The 20,632-nt window shown below is 38.2% G+C and overlaps 1 protein-coding gene and 1 non-coding gene across 3 annotated transcripts in view; both read left to right on the top strand.

Moving 5' to 3' along the window:
- The first annotated feature begins 207 nt into the window (after nucleotides 1-207).
- trnat-cgu lies at nucleotides 208-279 on the top strand. The gene has a single exon. It is a non-coding gene; the product is annotated as a tRNA-Thr (tRNA).
- Nucleotides 280-16,708: 16,429 nt separating this feature from the next.
- The window catches only part of LOC111606306 (gamma-aminobutyric acid receptor subunit rho-3-like), a 44,327-nt gene continuing 40,403 nt past the window's right edge, over nucleotides 16,709-20,632 (top strand). The window contains exon 1 of one of the 2 annotated variants that reach the window (XM_023326867.1): nucleotides 16,709-17,236. In XM_023326867.1, the coding sequence (XP_023182635.1) occupies nucleotides 17,100-17,236 (137 nt within the window). In that variant the 5' untranslated portion in view covers nucleotides 16,709-17,099. The remainder of the gene's footprint in view (nucleotides 17,237-20,632) is intronic. The other variant, XM_023326869.1, reaches the window with a different exon arrangement.

Genomic DNA, 20,632 nt, shown 5'->3' with positions numbered 1-20,632 from the left:
AAGTAAAATTTCTCTCTTCTCGACATTCTGAACCAAAATATTTAAAGTCTTAAATATTTACTGATAAAATGAAACTTTTACATGATTTTTATGCATTTTATTTCCTTAAGAGTTCTACATTTTATTAATTACTTTATTTTTGAACAACCCGAGTCATTGTTCTGAGGAGATTCTGTCAGCAGTGAGTTCTGGTTTGGCGGCTGTCAGGGTGTGGTGGCCAAGCGGTAAGGTGTTGGTCTCGTAAACCAAAGATCGTGGGTTCGATTCCCATCCATACCTGGAACAGCTGCTTCAGTTTCTCTGTCTGGTTGGGAAACTTTAATAAGCAACTTGATGAGGTCAAGGTTAACTTAATCCTGGCACAAGAACAACGTTGGCAGTTTTTAGTAATAAATGGAACATTGATCAACCTGCCTGATGTTTATTGATTATGTTTATTTCTTGTTTCATAATCAGAAACTGATATTTACACTTTGAACTGCCTTGCTGCTGAAATGTCCTATGCAAGTAAACGTAACTCTTTAACTCTTTAGCTTGGAGAAAATCCATAATAAGTTCAGACCAGTTCTCCTAAATCTAGTTTTTAATGTGATTTAAATGAATGTTGAGAGAATTGGACCATCTTTCCTTATTTTCTCTAATTGTTTAAAACATTTTTCCTTATTTTCTCTAATTGTTTAAAACATTTTTCCTTATTTTCTCTAATTGTTTAAAACATTTTTCCTTATTTTCTCTAATTGTTTAAAACATTTTTCCATCCATTTGTTGCACTTAACCTGCTGGTTTGGTAAATTTCAGGTTATTGTTAAAAGAAAGAGTTATTTTGACTTTTTTAAATAATATTTCCATTTTAAATCTTCCAAAATAAACACAAACCTTCTACCAGTTTGTTCTGGAATCATGTTTTGGTTTTTGCTGCAGGGTGCAGCAGGCTGCTCATTTACCATGAGAGTCTCTGATGCTGATGGTGACTTGGCTGCGTTCGACGTGTCTGCTGAACTTCTCGGAGAACTCGCAGGCGTAGCTGCCGCTGTGCTCCGAGCGTCTGGGGTCCATCAGGCGCAGAGAGCCGTCTCCGAACTTGGCCTTGTAGATGTCCAGCTCCAGGTGGCCGTCCCAGGACGGCGCAGAGACCTGGCGGTCCGACTGGCTGTTGTAGCTGAGGATGAGGGTGGAGTTGTCCCCTCTGGAGAAGGTCCAGTAAAGGGACGGGTTCTTCAGGTAAGTGGGAGCCGCGCAGAGAATGGTCAGGTCTCGTCCCTCAGTTCCTGCTATTTCTGTAAAACACAGATTAAAGCAGCGATAAATGTTTCAAACTATCAGGTCTGCCATTGTTTCTTTCTGTTTCATGAATGCAGAAGCTTTTTGGAGCCATGATCTGTTCGGCTGAAAAACTTATATTATTAAAATCTGTCAGATAAGCCGAGAAACAGGTTGGAGTTGTCCAGCTTAATGTATTAATAAAGCTGCGTTCATCAGTGTTATGTTTCCTGAAACTTTCAGAAAGAAACAGAATGAAACCGGACCAGGACAGAACCTTGTGGAACACCATAACAACCTGGTGAATCAGGACAACCTGAAGTCTGCTGGGTATGATTTGAACCTCAAGATTTTAAATAACTTAATAATAAACTTTGAGAATTCATCTCGTTTAGTGTTTTTATATAAAAACTAAAAGTTCTTGAATCTGATTCATGTTCCTGATGTTTCACAGCTTGTCATTTTATGCTGTATTTGTTGCTGCCTCTTACAGAAGAGGATTTTAATCTCAGTGTTTTGTGTACGTTTTACGTGAAAAAGTTATAAATTTGTACTTGTCTTTGTTCCTTCTACCTCTCTCCCTGAGCGATGCGGTCCACGTCGACCGGCTGTAGGAAGTCGTCATTTTGCAGATGTAGATGAGGTCGGGTCGGCCCTTCAGCTTCGTCAGCCGGCTGTCCACAGAGAACAAACCGTTCTCTTTGGCGTGCTTGCGCGTGACGGGCCGCAGGTCTTCGAAGGTGGGCGGTTCCGTCGCCCAGGTCACGCGCGGAGCCGGGAACACGTCCGGCACGAAGCATTTGATCTCCTCGTAGCCGCTGAGGCGGGACTGCTCCAGAAACAGGCCTCGGATCGGAGCTGCAGCACAAACAGGACGGCCATCAGAGGTCCTGCTGATAGGAGCTAAAGGTCAGGGCCTGATATAGCCTGACAGCTACATGAGATTATTGTCATGAAGCTAATTTTAGACACAGAGCCTCTGTAGTTACTGGAACATTGTTGCTCTGCAGCCCTGAAACCACCGACAGGGGAACAAACTGAAGGTCTTGATTGGACTAACTAGATCCATGATTAGGGTAAAATAGACGGTTACTATTTACTCTACACATAATTTATGTTCCTTAACATTTAGGTAAAACGCAGCCAGATTTATTATCATTTGCACTGCAAAAACAGAAAACCTTACAAAGTATTTTTGTTTGGTTATAGTGCAAATATCTTAGTACACTTAAAACAAAACAAAACTAACTTAACGTAACTTTTAAGTAAGATATAGCTGCTTGTTTTAAGTCAATAATTTCTCAATATTGATTTTAGAAAGTACTCGTTCCACTGTCTGATTATTTCTCCCATGTTGTGACATTTTAGTTTTATTTTCTGTTGTTTTATTGAAACCTCTGTCCAGTTTTATCCTGTTTGTAAAAGTGCTACATAAATAAACTTGACACAGATATTGACATGTTTTAGGAGTGAAACTAGTCATTTTTAATCAATATTAAGAAATTCTTGACTTCAAATAGGCTCCTGTATGTTTCTAAAAAGTTACGTCTAAGTTATTTTTGTCTTATTTCAGGTGCAGTAATTTATTTCCATTAAAACTAGATGAAAATACTTGACAAGATTTTGTGTTTTTGAATCTGGATGAGAACTACATCCAGATTCTCTCTCTTCCCTACATTTAACATCATGCTAAGAAATATAAAGTGAGCAGAGAAAATGGCATCACAACTTAAAAACATATTTATTCTCTAATTAAAATCAAATCTTGTGATCGCTGCTGTTTAAAGTTTTGTAGATTTTTGCAGGAACCAAACAAACCGCATCCTGGATTCATCCAGCAGGAATATTTGATCATTTCTTCCTCTGACTGACCTTCGACCTTGAGGATGACCTTGGTGGTGTGTTGCCCTGCGGAGGTCTGGACGTGGCAGCTGTACATGCCCCTGTCCTGCGGGGCGCTGCGCCTCAGGATCAGGGTGGCGTTCCCGTTGGAAATCTGCTGCGCAGAGACGAAGACCCGATCGGCCAGCTGCGGCGCCTTGAACGTCTCCTTGCTGCCGTTTCGGTTGAACCTGTAGACCAGCGCCCCCTGTCGGAACCACTCCACCGTCTCGTTCTGGCCGGGCCGGAAGGAGCAGGGCAGCACGTGTAGCGTAGTTGATTCTGCGTTGTGTCTTGTAGAAGAGTGACCACAGTCAGACCACAGCTGATTGGAAAGCACTTTTAATGATCCTGCACTCAAATGGCAGAAAATAGTAATCAAGAACAGGCTTTTCTTTTCACAGTGTTCCACAGCGCCTTCTCCCACGGGATCCGAACAGAAAGAGCCGCGTGTGACTTGTGTAAAGTAACACATTTACCTTGCAAAATAAAAACAATTGCAACACTAATTAATAACTAAGCCCAAACATGGACATAATAATCTTAAACAGTACATGAATAAGAAAAGAAATAATTAAACAGAATAATTAAACCAAATAATCCCACCAAAAATAATAATGAAACATCACATACCTGCATTCAAATGGCAGAAAATAGTAATCAAGAACAGGCTTTTCTTTTCACAGTGTTCCACAGCGCCTGTTTAATCATGAACAATACTATTTTCAGCACATAGATGAAGCAATGCTTCATGTATCAGAAGAGCAGCTAGATAACTGCTAACTGCAGGTTAAGTGCTTCAACACCCATTGTTTTACAAAAACAGTAGTAAAACTAACACTTATTACCCTTAAAATACACTTATTAAACACAAAAAGCAAAACTTCATACCTTCTCCCACGGGATCCGAACAGAAAGAGCGCGACGGAGAGCGTGGGAAAACCTTTCACAGATTATAATGGTATGACCCGATAACTTTTCTTTTCAAATTTCGAACTGATACTTTAAACAACAATCTATGAACTCAATATGTTAAACATTAAAGGTAATAATTCACAGTTTTGTTCACAACATATTAAATTTGAATAAAGATAATAATTTTGGGACAGGAAGTTACCCACTGTTTTGAAATGGATTGGTCGTCTTTTCAAAATAAAAGCTGTCAGTGCTCATATAATTTCCTACCGGAAAGCTTCTCACTTTACAATCTAGTGTAATAACATCACACTGCTACACACGCAGTCCTCCGAGTTAAAGCAGATCACCGCAACATCTGCAACACAACATGGTAAAATAATTTACTTTACTTTAAAAGGGACAATGTGCCACGACTCGATGCGCTGCGCCAGATTATAGAAAAAGTTCATTCACATCTTCAATCCATAAATCCATAGAGGACCGAGTACACCCAGCTTCAGGTTTGAGTTTCTCAAATGTAATGCTGGTTTATGAACAAGGAATGAAAATCTTCTTTTAAAAGTTAATTTTTTTCTAAGTCTTCCGGCCACCAGATGTCAACGTTGGACCAGATCAAAACTGAACTCTCCCAGTTTAATCTCTTCTCATTCAGAACCAGCCTTTAGTAAAACAAACACCAATTCAATTCAGTTCAAACTCTCAATGTTTGCCACCAAAACCCGAAAGAAGTTCAACATTATAAGAAGTAGACTTTAATTCTGAAGATGTAAAAAATAAAATTTTAAAAATCTCAAAATCTTTAACTTGTCCTTGGATGAATAATGTTCAGAATATCTGAAATATATTATTTTATACCAGGACGAATTGATACACTGATATTTAGCTTAAAAATGCTAATTTTTTACTATTATATGTTAAAAGGGCCTGCCATAAGCAAATGTTTCCTCAGTCCAGTGACGAAAACTTTTTAAAAATATCACTGCGCCTCTCGTGATCTATTTGTGTTTTTGTTCTGTTTTCTCATAATTATTTTGTGTTTATTATTGTCAGTAATGTCTTGCTGTTAATTCCTCTGTTATTTATTATTTGTAGGTTTTTCCTGCAGATTTCCCCTGACGTGTCTTTTTTTATCACTGCTGTTTAACTCTGACGATTACCCAGAATGCCCCTGGGCACGTGGCCTTTTCCTCCAGGACGAGATCACTCAGAAAAACTTTGCTCTCAAATGCAATAACCTTCCTGTGGGAGGAGAAGTGGACCGGGCCGAGCCGGCAGAGTTCAGCTTTCTGTCCGGTCAGATATTCCCGGCTCGAGAACGCGCTGGCGTCACGTCAGGATGACAAATCAATCATCCAACCGTGACGCTGCCTCCACGCTACTCCAGCTGCAGATTAATCCTTCTGGGGCAAAAAGCTGAAAACACCAGAGAACAAAAATCACTCCAGATATGTTTCTTTTTTCCAAAGTGCCAGGATTTCTTGCAAACCTTAGTCCGCTTTAATCAAACTTCAGTCTGTTTATCTAGAAAGTCCGGTTCATTTGGGGAGATGTGAACGCTAATCAAACCAATGAAACAAACTGCTGCGCCTACAAACCTCTATCTGTTTGGTTGAAGTGAACTCTGGTGCAGTTTGAATGCATATGTGAACGCCAAGCGGACCAGAGACCGCTCCAGGAGCAGGAAGTGGACTATAGCACAGGGCATTCTGGGTAAATACAACCAAAACAAATGAGCTAGCCTAGCGCTAACAGGAGAAATGGCTCGTTGTCTTTTACCAAACACTATTTTTGAAATCCTCAACCTCTAAAATCTGATGCCACTCCATCTTTGTTTACATGTCAGAAGAAGGAAGTTGTGCTCAGTGTTTTCTCCAGAGGTTTTTGTGTCATTTCCTTCAGTGGTTGTTAGTGCAGCGCCCCCACAGGCGAGGAGGGGAACAGGTTTTTCAAAGGCTTTGGCTGGTTTGACTCAGAGCAGAGAAAGAGAAACTGAAAACAAATGATCCAGTTTTGGTCTCCAATGGAAACGGGTCTACAGAACTCTCAGGTGTGAAAACAACCTCAATGTTTCTTAAGTCTCTTAATGTTTACAGATAAAGATGGTGATTTAAAGCTTTGGTCAAACAGTATTTATGACCTATGGGTCAACAGTTATCAGTATGTCCTCCTAAACTCTAGTTTTGGATTTTGTGGCTCTATGTTTTCAGTATCTATAGTAAATAGATCTAGAAGTACTTGGTTTCATAATGACCTAAACAGGATAAATAATGGTGCCCTCACTGACAGGATTGACTAATAGTTCATGAGAAAAGCGGAAACCATCCGTGGATCTGAACTCCTTCAGGAGGAATTTCCAGGAATCAGGAAACCAGTTCAACCTTCTTCTACCTGGAAAAGGTTGGAATGTGAGTTTATTATGTTGATCATTCTACGAATCGTAGCACCAAACAAACCTCTCAGAAAACATCCATGTTATTATGAAACCACATTTTATTGAGCATAAACAACACAGAGTCTCTAAAACATGGAGACTATAGAAGAACAAGTTTCCTATAACGTTTCCCTGCCGCCGGACGGACTCGGCCTGCGGGACAAAGAGGCGTTGTGTGTCTCACCGGGAGTTTTGTCCTGCGCGGCCGAGCCGATCCACAGCAGCAGGCAGGCCCAGGTGAACATCGCTGACATGGCGTCTGTTCAGCTGCAGGCGTTTAGACGCTCTGCCTCCACTCTGACGTCCCTCCTGTGGCAGGCTTGTCCTTGGATCTCTCTGGGTGGGTCGGCATCACAGACACAGAAGGAACAAGGAGTAATTACAGACATCCTCCATCATATTGACAAAAGAAAACATGCAATTTGAGCAGCTTTTCTGAAGTAAATCCCTTGATGAGTGAGAACGATTACAAGTTTCTGTCTTGAAACTTATTTTTACCACTTTTGTTGAGTCTTCTCCCCAAAATAAACGGCTCTTTTTTGTCCCCAGACATTTATTTTACTCTAATCTCGTGTATTATCCTTTAATCCAAGCCTCCCTTTCATCCCCTTGTCTTCTCTGTTTGTCATGCTCCATAAAGACTCAGACTATCTTGACACGATCTTCAGTCTTCAGACCAAACGAAGCTGAACCAGAGGGCAGCTCCGCACTCCATCAGCTTCTCTGACTTCATCAGGACTATGTGACGCTTAACGGTTTCTACATGTTTACCCAGAATCCTTCCTGCAGCACAGCTGAAGACAATGGCCTCTTAAAGTGTAATGAGCTGCTGAAGAATCCCATTATGTCCCATTATCATCCTGTAATTTATGATGGGAGAAATTCACCGTTTATGTCCTGTTGAGAAGAAGTGCAGCATCTGCAGACTGCAGCAAGTTTTACTGGGATTTTATTGTGACGTTGTGCAGAGCAGTGGAAGGAAAATGAGGCATTTTTAAAACATATCTCTGCACAGAAAGCTGAAAAGTGTGGTGTGCATTTGCATTCACCTTCCTTTGTTCTTTTCTGTGAAGACCTTGTTAAAAAACCATCAGAGAACAGAGAAGTGCTTACAAAAATTAAAATAAACCAAATTCAATTATTCTAAGACATTTTCACATCTTATAAGTGAAATAATCTTCCAATTGAACTAGAACTTTTTCATGAATACTAAAGAATTATTGACTCAAAACAAAATCCTATGTCATGCAGAAAAGTTACTCATGAGTTACTTTTGTTTTGTTTCAAGTGTTTTAAGACATTTGCACCAAAACACTTGGTAATATTTGATGTTTTTGCAGTGAGATCCAAACATGGAGGACAGATGCAACGTGCATCAGCTCCGGTGGACGATTATCGGGGTGATTATTGGTTATAAATCTGAGGAGCAGCAGGATGAAACTGTTGTTTAAAGGAAGTTAAACTTCCCTCATCCACACAGTAAAGCACGGCTTTGGCAGCATGATGCTGTGGGACACTTCACTTTAGTCCAGTTAGACAACCTGGTTGAGCAGATCAATACAGAATATTGATATTATCAGCACAAAGTCGGTATCGGTATCAGATCAATACTTCAGTTTCAGATTCCATCTTGATATTTTGTTTTATTTTTTTTGTAGTTTTGTAGTTTTGTAGTTTCAAAAATCAACCTCAATTTTTTATTATTTTGTTTTACTCTTGAAAAATGCATCAAATGTTTCTGTTTATCATGTTAATATGTAATTAAAATATCTTATAAGAAAATTATTTTTTTTTACAAAAGAACACCAGAAGGTTGGCAGTTTGATGAAATCAGAAAATAATAAAAAGTTTCAGTATTGGTATTGGTGATATTGGCTCTGGATTTATTATCGATCAAAACCAAAACATGCATAAAACTGAGGAGGAAAACTTTTTTATGCAGCAGAAGATCTGAGTTCAGCTGAAAACCACCTGAGCTTCCAGGTGAGGCCAGAAGTTTACATACACCAAATAAAAAGACACTTTTTATTTCTGACTGACGGTCAATCAGAACAAACGTCTCTGTTTCTGTTAGAATCACCAAAATCATATTCACAGATTAAATTAATCTGCAGCTCAGCTTCAAGCTCGGTGTTTTTCTCACTGTCTGGATTCCTGCATGTGTTTTAGATTCACCAGTTGCTCCATCTTGCAGCGTCAGAGTTTTTACTCAGTGATCTCATCTTCAGTTCTCTGGTATTTAAAACCTTTTAAAATCTCAAACTGCTCTGTGGAAATCAAGTTCATTCACCTCCAGTTCACTAAACTGCTAAATTATTACAAACATTTTACTTTGAATGGAAAACATTGGAAACAAAACGGGTTCTTCTTCCTCTGAGATTTATAACAACATGTATTTATAATAACTTTATAGAAAAACTTTACTACTTTATTAGTAAAAAATGAGATTTTTCTTAACTAAATACAGCAGATCTTTACAAGTAAAGAGTCATTCCACTGGTGGATTATTTCACTTATAACACGAGAAAATTACTTATTATCCACTAAATAATCAATATTAATGAATCACTGACTTAAAACATTCTTCCTAAAAGTTACTTGTAAGTTAGTTTTGTCTTATTTCAAGTGTAGATATTTGTAATAGAAACTATAAGATTTTATGTTTTTGTAGCGTTTCATATTTTTAAAGAAGAGAAAAACTGATTATAATATATTTCATGGTAATTTATTGATCCTTACTGACTGCTTTCATCTTTAAATCACAAAGAAACTTCTATTGAAATGCCGAACATCAATGAAAACCTTAAACTCATAAAATGATTCATTTAATCCCATGTTGATCTATTATAATCCCCACTTCATATCTTATCTCATAAGTATCATAAACCTTTATTACACTTCCAAGGATTCAGCCGAGCTGCTAATTATTTCCATGAATTAAAAAGAGTAAATTTATAAGTAAACAATAATTGACCTCAAACCTCAAACTGTTACTGACAGAGTGACGGTAAACTTTTCCTGGGCTGAAGCCCGGAGCTGGAAACCGAGCCGGTACCAGTGGAATGCTGGGAAACACACACGTGTAAAAAAATTAAATTAAATTAAATTAAAAATCACGGAAACTTACCGTGAGTCAGCTGAAATCTGTTCAGAAGAAATCCAGAAGAAAAAGGAAGGAGAGCAGAGGAGCAGCTGCCTGCAAGGACCGATGTTAGTCTGACTGGACCAACAGGTTATTTAGAGAATAGGCGCACACACACACACACACACACACACCCTCTTCTCCAGGGGTGGAGTTTGATTTGTGATTGGTAAAGTTAGAATCGGAGCGGCTGGAAATGTGAGAGGGGTTTATTCAGACAATGCTGCTGTCAGAGCTGCTCTTCCTCCAGACAAAAACAAAGTAAAACCTTTGCTGACTTTTATTTACTTCTCTTTTCTAGGGACGCGTTCAGACTGACAGGCAGAAACCGGGAGGCGTGGCAGCGGAACCGGGAGGTGAATGAGTTGGGTTACGGTAAAACCCGAACCAGAGAGCGAGCACTGCAAAACTCTAACAAAGTCTTTTAGATTCTACTGCAACATATCTCAGCACACTTAAAATAAGACAAAACTGACTCATCAGTAACTTTTCAATAAGGAGCTTTTTAAAGTCAATAATTCATTAATAATGATTAGGAATAATAGTCCCACTGGCCGATTATTTCACTGATGAGACATTTTTCCTTTAACTGTAACTTGTATTTTTTTTCATTTCATATTATTGACTTAAACCAAGCTTCTATTTCTTGCTGAAAAGTTACTTAGTTCAAGTTATATTTGCACAAAACTAGACAACTTGTTAAGATTTTTGTGTTTTTGCAGTGTGAGCTGTTAAATTTCTGAAAAATGACCAGCAGTCGGTTCTCTGAGCCATCAAAAGAAGAAAAGAAACACTTTAACAAGCTCAGTCAGGCAGTGGTTAGGCTTTCAGATCAAACAGCATGAAACCACACACACACACCCACACACACACACACACACACCCACACACACACACACACACACACACACACACACACACACACACACACACACACACACCCACACACACCTCTGTACTTTTAACCAACTGAGGACTTCATTGACTTCATTTTAACAGTCTTCACACCTGATAGTCCAATAGACTCAGTTTGATTTGGGACCAAAGTTGCAACATTTGGTCCATTTTCAGCTGCTGCGTTTTTTTGTTTATTATTTTATGTCATGCAGTCCACACTCCTTACCAGTTGGTGGCAGCAATGCTAACCTAACGTTTCTTGCCAACCGCCCATAAATTTCAAGAAGAAGAAGAACTTCCTTCTTCACAAAATGTGCTGCACTCACAAAATGTGAAGAAGGAAGTGGCGTCAGATTTTAGCGGTTAGAGGATTTCTCTTTTGTCTTTGGTAGAAAAACACAAGTCATATCTCCCGCTATCGCTAGGCTAACACGTTTGTTTTGGTTGCATTTACCCAGAATGCCCTTTGTTTTTATCCACTTCCTGCTTTCAGAGCGGTCTACGGTCTGCTTAGTGTTCACATATTCATTAAAACTGCACCAGAGTTCGTTTCAACCGAACAGAGACCGAGGCTTGTTGGCGGAAACAGAGTTTTCACACCCCAACCGAACCGGACTTTGTAGACAAACGGACTGGAGTTGGATTAAATTGGACCAGGACCAGGACTGGTGTGAATGCAGCAGAACCAGATTACAGATCCATACCCGCAGCCTGTTTGCTGTCTGTTCTATTAAATCATCTATTTGTTGCTGTAATGGCTCAGAAAGAATCAATAAAGTTTGACTTTGCATGTTTAACAATTAAATTTAATGTTTGACTGTTTTTCTGTAGAAAGGAGATTTAAAAAACACTAGTGGACATTTTTCTTCTTTCTTAAAATGAGTCACAGGTTTTTTAAGATGATATCAGAAAATGGCCTTTTCTCACCTACAGGAAGTCACTACAACCTAAAACCAAACTAATGACTCATCTGGTCAGAAACCTGTCAGATAAAGACAGGAAGTGTAAAAAAACACTTCCTCTGTCCTTTACTGGCAGTAAAAAGTTTTCACTCCCTTCAACATTTTACCTTTTTATTGCTTTTACATTCATGATCAACAACTTTTTACAAAAACAAAACAAACCTAAAAAACATTTCATGATTTCTAGAAAATAATGGCAGATAAAAATATTCAACATAAAATAAGTGATTGAATATCTACCCCATTTAAAGCAACTAACTTAAAACAACAGAGGTCCAGTCAATTGGTGCTGGTCGTCTGTCAGTGAGTGAAATGGAGATCAGAGTGACTGTAATATTCACTGGTTCATCAGTACTCCTGGTTAACATTACTGGATGGAGACTGAAGAACCCTCCAGCCAATCAGAAAAAAAGGTCATTGAAAGTACAAGTCAGGGGATGGACACAAAAAACAACTTATTGAGTAAAATTTAGGAAAATTCTGCAGGAAAATTAGTTTCCATCTGAGAGAGCTAAAGTTTCAGAGAGCATTTATTTTTCGGGTAAAGTTACACAGAAACGGTATGAAGACAAGAAGATGGATATTCTGGAGTGGCCTAGTCAAAGCCCAGAACTGTTCCCAGCTGATCCATACCAACCTGACAGAACTGGAACACTTTAGCAGGAGGAAAGGAGGAAAACTGCAGCGTCCAGGTGTGCAGGCTGACTTGAAGGAGTGTGAATATTTATGCAATCCCTTATTTTAGACTAAACATTTTTATTTTATTATCAAACTTTGACTAGGCCACTCCAAAATGTCCATTTACATACATTTATTGGATTTGTTTAAGGGCTGACTTGAACTCTGACCTGATCTGTGACTCAGACGTATCTGATGGAAGTGCTTTGGTCTGACATTTGTTGAAATGAAAACTTTAACTGGTCCGTTTGGGTGTAGCAGTAAAATCAGTTTAACCAAATTTAAACTGTGTAAAGTCATGACTTCTGGTTTGGTTAAAACATTAAAGTCTGTCAAAGCAAATGCAGCTTGTTAATACGTGTAATGAAAAAACCCACAGAGCTGATCTTAATGCGTACCGCAGACACAGATGGCAACACAAAAAGGGGAGGAGCTGAGATTGGTTGCTATGGCAACGTAAAAATGAAGGGTTAAGCTTGGTTTTTATGGTTTAGTTTAGCTGATTACCTGGTGGCTTCCTATGTTCTGTGCAACATTATCTCATTCTAATCTAACCGATGCCGTTTCTATAACACAAATATAGAATAACGTAAGTAGAACTGGTTGAGGCTGCGTCAGACTGTGGCCTAAGAATGTGGGTTTCCTGTTTTCTTGCTTGTGACCATTTCTGTTTGTCCACAGCACTTACTTCATGAATGTTCCTGTGAAGTATCATTGCTTAAAACAGCATTTCCTGTTATTTATCTCATCTATCTAGGAGCTTTAAAGGTTGACGGAGCTGCATTTAGCCGCAGGTAGCAAACCGTTTCACAGCAGATCCAAACGGCTTCGCTGCAGAGCAGAGACCAAACATCTGGACCACAAAAACCATCAGCAGCAAAATGTTTCTGTCCATCTTGGCTGTTTGGTTCCTCCTCATTGCATCTGCTGGTAACGTACTTTTCAAATGATTTAGGGTTTGATTAAATGTTCTGTTCTTTTCATTCTCAGAGTCAAATTTTAACATTTTTGATTTCAAACAAGTGAAGATTGATTGTTGGTTGATAAAAAATAAGTATATTATGTCAAAAATGATTTTATTTTTAGTAAAAAGAACATTTAAAACACATTAAACAGTCTTTATGAAGATCTTCATCGTCAATATTAACAGCATAATGTGTTTTGATTCAGTTTTTGAATATTCACCTCAAGCAAGATAAAAAACCAACACGGTGAACGTTGTGCATTAAAATAAATTTAATTTAATGTGTTTATGCAGCACCAACAAGAGTAAAAACCACTTTAAACAACTACAGAGGAAAAAAGCAAAGATCTAATTCCTCTTTAATATCTTAAAACAGAAAAACTGCAGACACTTTCAGACCTTAACTTACCTCAGACAGGAAATCTTTCATTTCTCTGAACATGCAGACGTCATACTGTGGATTTAAGATGTAACAATTATTCAAATTTACTTTTATTCTGAGGATTTTTACCAAATATCAGGCTGATTTTACTGACCTCAAGTTCAAGGAAATAACATCAGTTTTTCTGATCAAATTTCAGCCAAACTTTCTGACCTTTATAAAATGTTCTAAATATGCATTTTTTAAAAAAAGAATATATATATATATATATATATATATATATATATATATATATATATATATATATATATATATATATATATATATATATATATATCCCATAAGTTAGGCTTTTTGAAGCCTTGTGTGTTCTAAATATTTTAAGCTTTAATAAATACAGTGTTGAAAGGAAAAACATTGTTAAAATTATTACTATCTCTCCATGTTTTTTCTTCCTCAGGCTGTTCGTCGGTTACAGAAGACCGTCTAATCCCTCCCTGCTGTGAAGAAGGATCAGATTCTGTCCCAGGGAAGATCCTGGAGTGTTTCGAACAGAACCCGAGACCATCCTGTTGGGATCATTTCTATCTGTAAGTGCAGCAAATACAGACCAACTTCATCCTGCTACTTATATCTCTCTTCCTCCTCCAGGTGTGACCGCAGGTTTTTATAGCGCAGGAGGTTTGTGAGCTCCCTCTAGTGGTTATGGGCTGCAGGAGGTTTGTGAGCTCCCTCTAGTGGTTATGGGCTGCAGGAGGTTTGTGAGCTCCCTCTAGTGGTTATGGGCTGCATTCACACCGTCCTGTTCAGTGCGCTGTAATCCAACTCCAGTCCGTTTGCCAAAGTCCGGTTCGTTTGGGGAGGAGTGAACTCTGGTCCGTCTAAAACCTCGGCCTCTGTTCGGTTGAAGTGAAGTTTGGTCCGGTTTGAATGAATATGTGAGCGCCAAGCGGGCCGGAAGCCGCTCTGGAAACAGGAAGTGGCCTACAGCGCAGGGCATTCTGGGTAAATACAACCAAGACAATAGCTAGCGCTAGCGGGAGAAATGATTCACGGTTTTTAGTCAAAGACAAAAGAAAAATCCTCCAACCGCTAAAATCTGACGCCACTCCGTCACATTTAATCTTTATTTTATTTACATTAAAATAAAGATTAAATGTAATCTTTATTTACATTTTGTGAAACAGGAAGTTGCGCTCAATGTCTTCTTCTGAGGTTTTCATGTCGTTTCCTTCAGTGGTTTTTGGTGCAGCGCCCCCACAGGCCAGGAGGGGAACAGGTGGCTTGGTTGGTTTGATTCAAACGGGAAATGTTGCAACTGTGGTTCCAACGTTGCAACATTTCCCCTGACAGTCAACCGGACTGTCTGGTGGTAAAACAGCCTTCAGTGTTTAAGTGGGCCGGTGTTTCGTCTGTGCAAACCACAGAATGGGCAAAATATTGCTATGTTTGTTTTAATGAGTTGAGGTTCATTTGTGTTGATTCAGTGCAGTCAAACTGTCCAGAGATGATAAAAATGAGACTGATATGTATAGACTGACCATTTAAAAGAAGTGGATATTTATTGCGGTGTCCTAATTTGTCTTTGTCTGCAGTCCTGAACTATTAGTGGTATTAATACTGGTCACTCTGTCCCTGCTTTTTAAGCATCCAGCTAATAATTAAGTAATTGTGGAAAAGGACTAATGGTATCAAACAACAGTGATAATACTGCTAATCTGATGTTTCTGTCTTTATAGGGTCAATACTAAGAGGGGAATGTATTGCATCAACCCAACATCACAATGGTTCAAAGAGAAAATGAAGAAGGTGAGAAATATCAGAGCTTAGAGTGAGAGGAGCTACACAGAGCCGGTCCAGTTAATACTGAGGATGACCTGAGTTTAAAGAACCTGTAAGGTTTAATGTGTCTGCATCTAAAAGAGAAACTTAGTCAATTATTATTACTTGTACAGGAGGAAGCACAACTAGGAGGATTTATGAGAATAAAAAAAAGTTCAGTGCTTGAAAAAACCATCTGTAAACATTTGTTTTCCTCTCTTTATTTCTCTCCTCACAGGAAAACCTGAAGTGTCTTCCGTCCCAGGTGATTTGAGGAACCTGATTCCAACATAAAGACGTCGCTGCATAGAAAAAATATAAAAAATGCTTTCCTGCTTTTCTGCCTGCAACAATAAAAAACAGAAATTTTCACCAATCATTGCAAATTTTCAGCAAATCTGACTTCATTTCTGTATTTCCTTTTTTTCTGACCAATCACTGCAACTCGGCTGAATTTTGACCAATCCGCTTCTGATGTAACTTCCTGTTTCTCGAAAGCTCTTGAAAGTTTTACCTGCAATCATTCAGAGCCAAAAGGCAAAAAACTTTGCAGTTTTCCTCCAAATAAACCGTGTAAATTATGTCGCTCCTGCATGCAGATAATGTTAGTTAAACAATGATTAATCTCAAATTTTCTAGAAAAACAAGGACATTTCGAAAGGTGAAAGTTTTCTACTTTAGGAGCTCAGAGATTTCTCAGTTTTTTCTAGAACATTTCTGAGAGTAATCTCAAAATGTCCGAGTTTTTTGGCAGAAATCCACAATGGATCTAAAGTGGCGCAGGAGAAGGGAAGGTTTTGTGATTTACTTTTTTTTTTATAAGGCAGTAAAAATAAAGATAAAAAATGTGCAACTTTGACCCCAACGTTTTGAAAAATCAAAATCAGCCATTTTTGTCTGCAAAGTTCACAAAAATGCAGCTGAGTTGGAAATGATAATTTTCCATAATCTCTTTTGAAGTTATGTTTATGTCTTGCTTCTTTCATCATGTTTTAATATTCAGAAAGATTTTAATCAAGAAAAAACTGTAGAAAGTTTAACCAGTGAAGAAAACTTCCATGACGGATGAAAACTTCTGTTTATACATGACAACATTATTTTAATAAAGTCCAGCAGCAGAGTCAGACTCCTGTGTCAGTGGGCTAACTTCTTCCACAGGTGTTAGTCTGGATTAGACTCATTTTTCTCCTCTTCAGCTCAGATTAAATCCTCAATTATCTTGACAATGTTTTTCTCTTTTTCTCCGGGATCCGTTTGCCCCGGCTGACCTCTGCTTGCGTGCACACTCACGCCGACACGTGAAGGTGTTCCAGATAATCCGCAGGTGCTGCTTTTTCATTGTCCTGCCGAGAAAATCCTGATTGCTGATGGGAGCGAGTGTGAGCGACACGGACTGTTTGTAGGTTAGAGAAAGATTGCTGTGGCCGTGGATAAGAGGATTTGGGTGGAATTAGTGTCATTCCTCTATCGCCGCGAGGAAAAGATTCATATCGATTTTAATCAGAGATAGAACCACAACCCCGGAGTCCAAGCAGGCAGAGTGAGGAAGAGGAGGCAGTCAGCAGGTTTCCTCATGTCTTTGCCCTGCTGTGAAATTCCTCTGCCATCCAGGAGCCGTGAAGAGGAGGCAGCAGCGGTCCGCAGCGGGATGCTGGACTCGAACCTCCGGCTCTGAGTGTGGATGTTCCTGGCGGCAGAGCAGGGCGCTCGCTGCGGCGGGGATGCTGCTCTGGTGTCGGTTTTGGCAGGGAGACCTGTGAAAAATGAAGGCGGACGTGTTGGCTTGCCTGGCTCTGACAGCGGCCAGCTTTGTTGCCACGGCGACCGGCGGCCGCAGCTCCAACCGCAGGAGACACAAGGAGGTTTTCCTCGGAGAAAACAGCAAGTTCAAGTTTGGAGGGTGAGACACACCGACACGATGAAGCAGTGAATGAATTTAAAGTTTGGCGCAGTTTTGTCCTCCAGCAGATTGATGCAGGAAGAGTTTAGGAGTGAAAATGAGGAGACAGAGGAGGAACAGCGGCAGATGGAGGCATCATGTCTCTGTAATCTCCATCATTGTAAACCATAAAGCATAGAGAGATTTGACAGTTGCTCTGCTCTCATCTGTCGACTGTAAAACTTCCAGGTCTCTCAGTTTCATTCAAGCCAAAATGGTGAATAAACTGTTATCATGGCGTAAATCTGTCTGTATTTGGTATTTTATGATGTGAGGGAGACCACTGTGGTAGTTTTAGTTTGAAAATATTGGCATCTGTAGCAAAGAATGCAGAAGAATAATCATTATTAGACACACCTGGATGGATAAGCATCAAAACAAAGGCAAAATGAAGTACTGCTGGTGTTGTATTGTAGTGATTATCAAATCAGACAGATGATAATCTGAAGGATGCTAATGGTCCATGCTAGTGTGCTATGGGATCTAGGTACCAGCATTGAACTGGTGAAAACAGAGTCATTGTTTACTGTTGTTCAGGAAGTTGGCCCACATTTGCTCTAACTTGCTCTGCAGTTGTTGACTGACCAGTTTAACGACATAAAGGTGAGAACGGATGTTTGTTTACTTAGCATAGCATGTCTGGACACAGAGGACCTTAACTTTAACATTCAGTCCAACAGAGATGAGTCAACCAACAACCTGTCTGCACCCGAACCAGTTAACCAGTTTACGTTCACATTGAGCCGTTCTCTCGGTTCCTTCTGCCCAACCGCTTTAAGAGTGTTTTCAGTTCGTCAATGTAAGAACAGAGGAAAAAGCCAAATGGTTATTAGCACAAAGTTTCTATTATTCTTTCTAGTTTTTATACAATAGACTTTGGCAAAACATTACAAAACTGACTTTGCTTTAGCCAGATATTAGTTCAGTTACCAAGCTAGCAAGCTTGTTAGCAAAGCTAACATTAGCCAGCTAACATCAGTAAGCTAAGTAACTTTTACCACCTAACTTTAACGTTAGGTGGTAAAAGTATGGATGTTCCTGGCGGCGGAGCAGGCCAAGTTTTTTTTTTTACTTTAGTGGGGTGTTGTTGTTTTTTAGTTTAAATGAATTGAATATTTTAGTGGTTGAAATTTGACTTCATGTTAGATGCTAACAGATGTGTGTGCTAGTTGCATAACAGATTAATGAGTATTTTTAGAAAAAAATATAAGTAACTCCTTTAAAAACTGATAAAATGGTGATATTACTTTAAAGGTTACTGTCATAAAAATATGCTAAATAGTCAGAAAGAAAGCTAAAGCCTAGCATTGCTACTCTTATTAAGATGCTAGTTGAGGTTAGCATGAAACACAGCGCTGTGACCTTTACCCTTATTATTGTGACAGTAAATCAGGGCAATATTTTATTTTACCTTTATTTAATTTTGCTCTGCTAAATAGTGTTTTTAATCTATGATTTATTTGTTGTATTTTACAGAGATAATAAAGATGCAATATTATATAAGAAGTAGTTTCAGGAATGTAAAATAAAGCTTGATAAGAAAGAATACTCTCCATGTTAAAACCTTTTCCAGTTTACATTCGTTCCCTGCAAAAACTTAGAATCATAAAATCAGGGAAGCAGAAAAAGTTTAAGTTTATTTCAGATTGTTGCTGAGGTAAAATCACTGAGTTTCAGTATTTTCCACTTTATGAAAGTGATAGAATGTTTTTTAAATAATAAAAAAATCTATATCATGAGCACATTTTTTGTTTTAGCTTGTAGCTACTTCTGTGGTTTCAGTTTAAATGAACACAGACAGATTCATTACTTAATATCTTCCACTTCCTTCTCATGAAGTTTCCTAATGAACATAGTTCTCATTTTTAGTCTGAATGAAATATGAAAAGTAACTCAGTGTGTGCTGCATATTAATAATCTTAACTGCTGCTGGTATTGAAACTAAAAGTGAGTTTGTATCATTTCACCAGAATTTAAAAGGAAAGTTATTTTGCTGACTGTGTAATTTCTACTACTCCTTCTGTAAGTTATGTCATCAGAAGCATAAAGCTTCCTGAAGCTTACATTTTCTATTTTTTCATTAATATTCAGAAACATTTACAACATAATTTATACACAAGTTATTGTCTAAGTTCATTTCAATTGGACTAAAATGTTGCAAAAAGGTACAAAATATGACATTTTATAGACAAAGTAAGTTGTAGCCATTCTAACTACAAAAACACAATCTTAAGTATCTTTGTTCAGTTTTTAGTACAAATATCTTAATTGAAATAAGAGAAAGCTAACATACAAGTACATTTTCAGCAGGATATAGGTGGTTGTCGATAATTCTTTTATATTGATGAAAAAATATAATTTCCACTGGCAGATTATGTCACTTAAAATATGTGGAAAATGTATTGCTATAAATTAAAGCTTTGAAAGGATAAATAAACACTTTTACACTGCAAAAACACAAAATCTTATCAAGTATTTTTGGTCTATTTTTAGTTTTGTCACTTGAAATATGACAAAACTAACTTTAAAGTAACTTTTTAGCAAAATATAGGAGCTTGTTTTAAGTAAATAATCCCTTAATATTGATTTTTTTTAAGTTTCACTTACATTGGAAAAAGTGAAATAATTCCCAGTGGAAATAAAACTTTTTCATCAATATTATGGAATTATTCACTTAAAATAAGTTTCTATTTCTTGCAGAAAAGTTACTTTAAAGTTAGTTTTTTCTTATTTCAAGCGAACTAAGATATTTATATTAAAATAGACCAAAAGTACTTTGTAATACTTTGTGTTTTTGTAGTCCAGTTCTTTTTATGTACTTATTTCAAATTAATTTGTTCAGGTTCAAAACATAAAGTGATGTTACATTTAGAATAAATCGTTGTCCTGTCTGTTGGCCTTCCAGCCAACGAATACTTTGCAGGTTTGTTAATCCAAGAGAAACTTGTTTAAAATTAATCGTATGTTGAACAATAACGATGCATGAAAATGTTTTGCAGTCAAAGTTTCTCCTACATCTAGTTAGATGCTTCTGTGATAGTTTTAGTCCTTTTCCTGGATCCGTCTGACTGGAATCTCTGCCACATACCCGATTGAGGTTTTCTTTATAAGCCTGCACTTTTTCCTTCCACTCAACTTTCCGTCGATACGTTTGGATACAGCACTTGGTAAGCGCTCAGCTTCTTCAGTAATAATTTTTATGGAGCTGCTGATCTTAGTTGTGTAGCTCATAGCAGAGAGATGATATAGGCCACCTTCTGTCAAAATTTAATCGGAGTTTGATTGATGAGTGATTAATGACCCGTGACTAATTGATTTTAATTTCCGGTCACATGATGCCCCTCCTCCCATCCGGTC

The sequence above is a fragment of the Xiphophorus maculatus genome, chromosome 21, assembly GCF_002775205.1.
Source record: "Xiphophorus maculatus strain JP 163 A chromosome 21, X_maculatus-5.0-male, whole genome shotgun sequence".
NCBI classification, from domain to species: Eukaryota; Metazoa; Chordata; class Actinopteri; order Cyprinodontiformes; family Poeciliidae; genus Xiphophorus; species Xiphophorus maculatus.
This window is presented reverse-complemented; position numbering and strand designations above follow the sequence as displayed.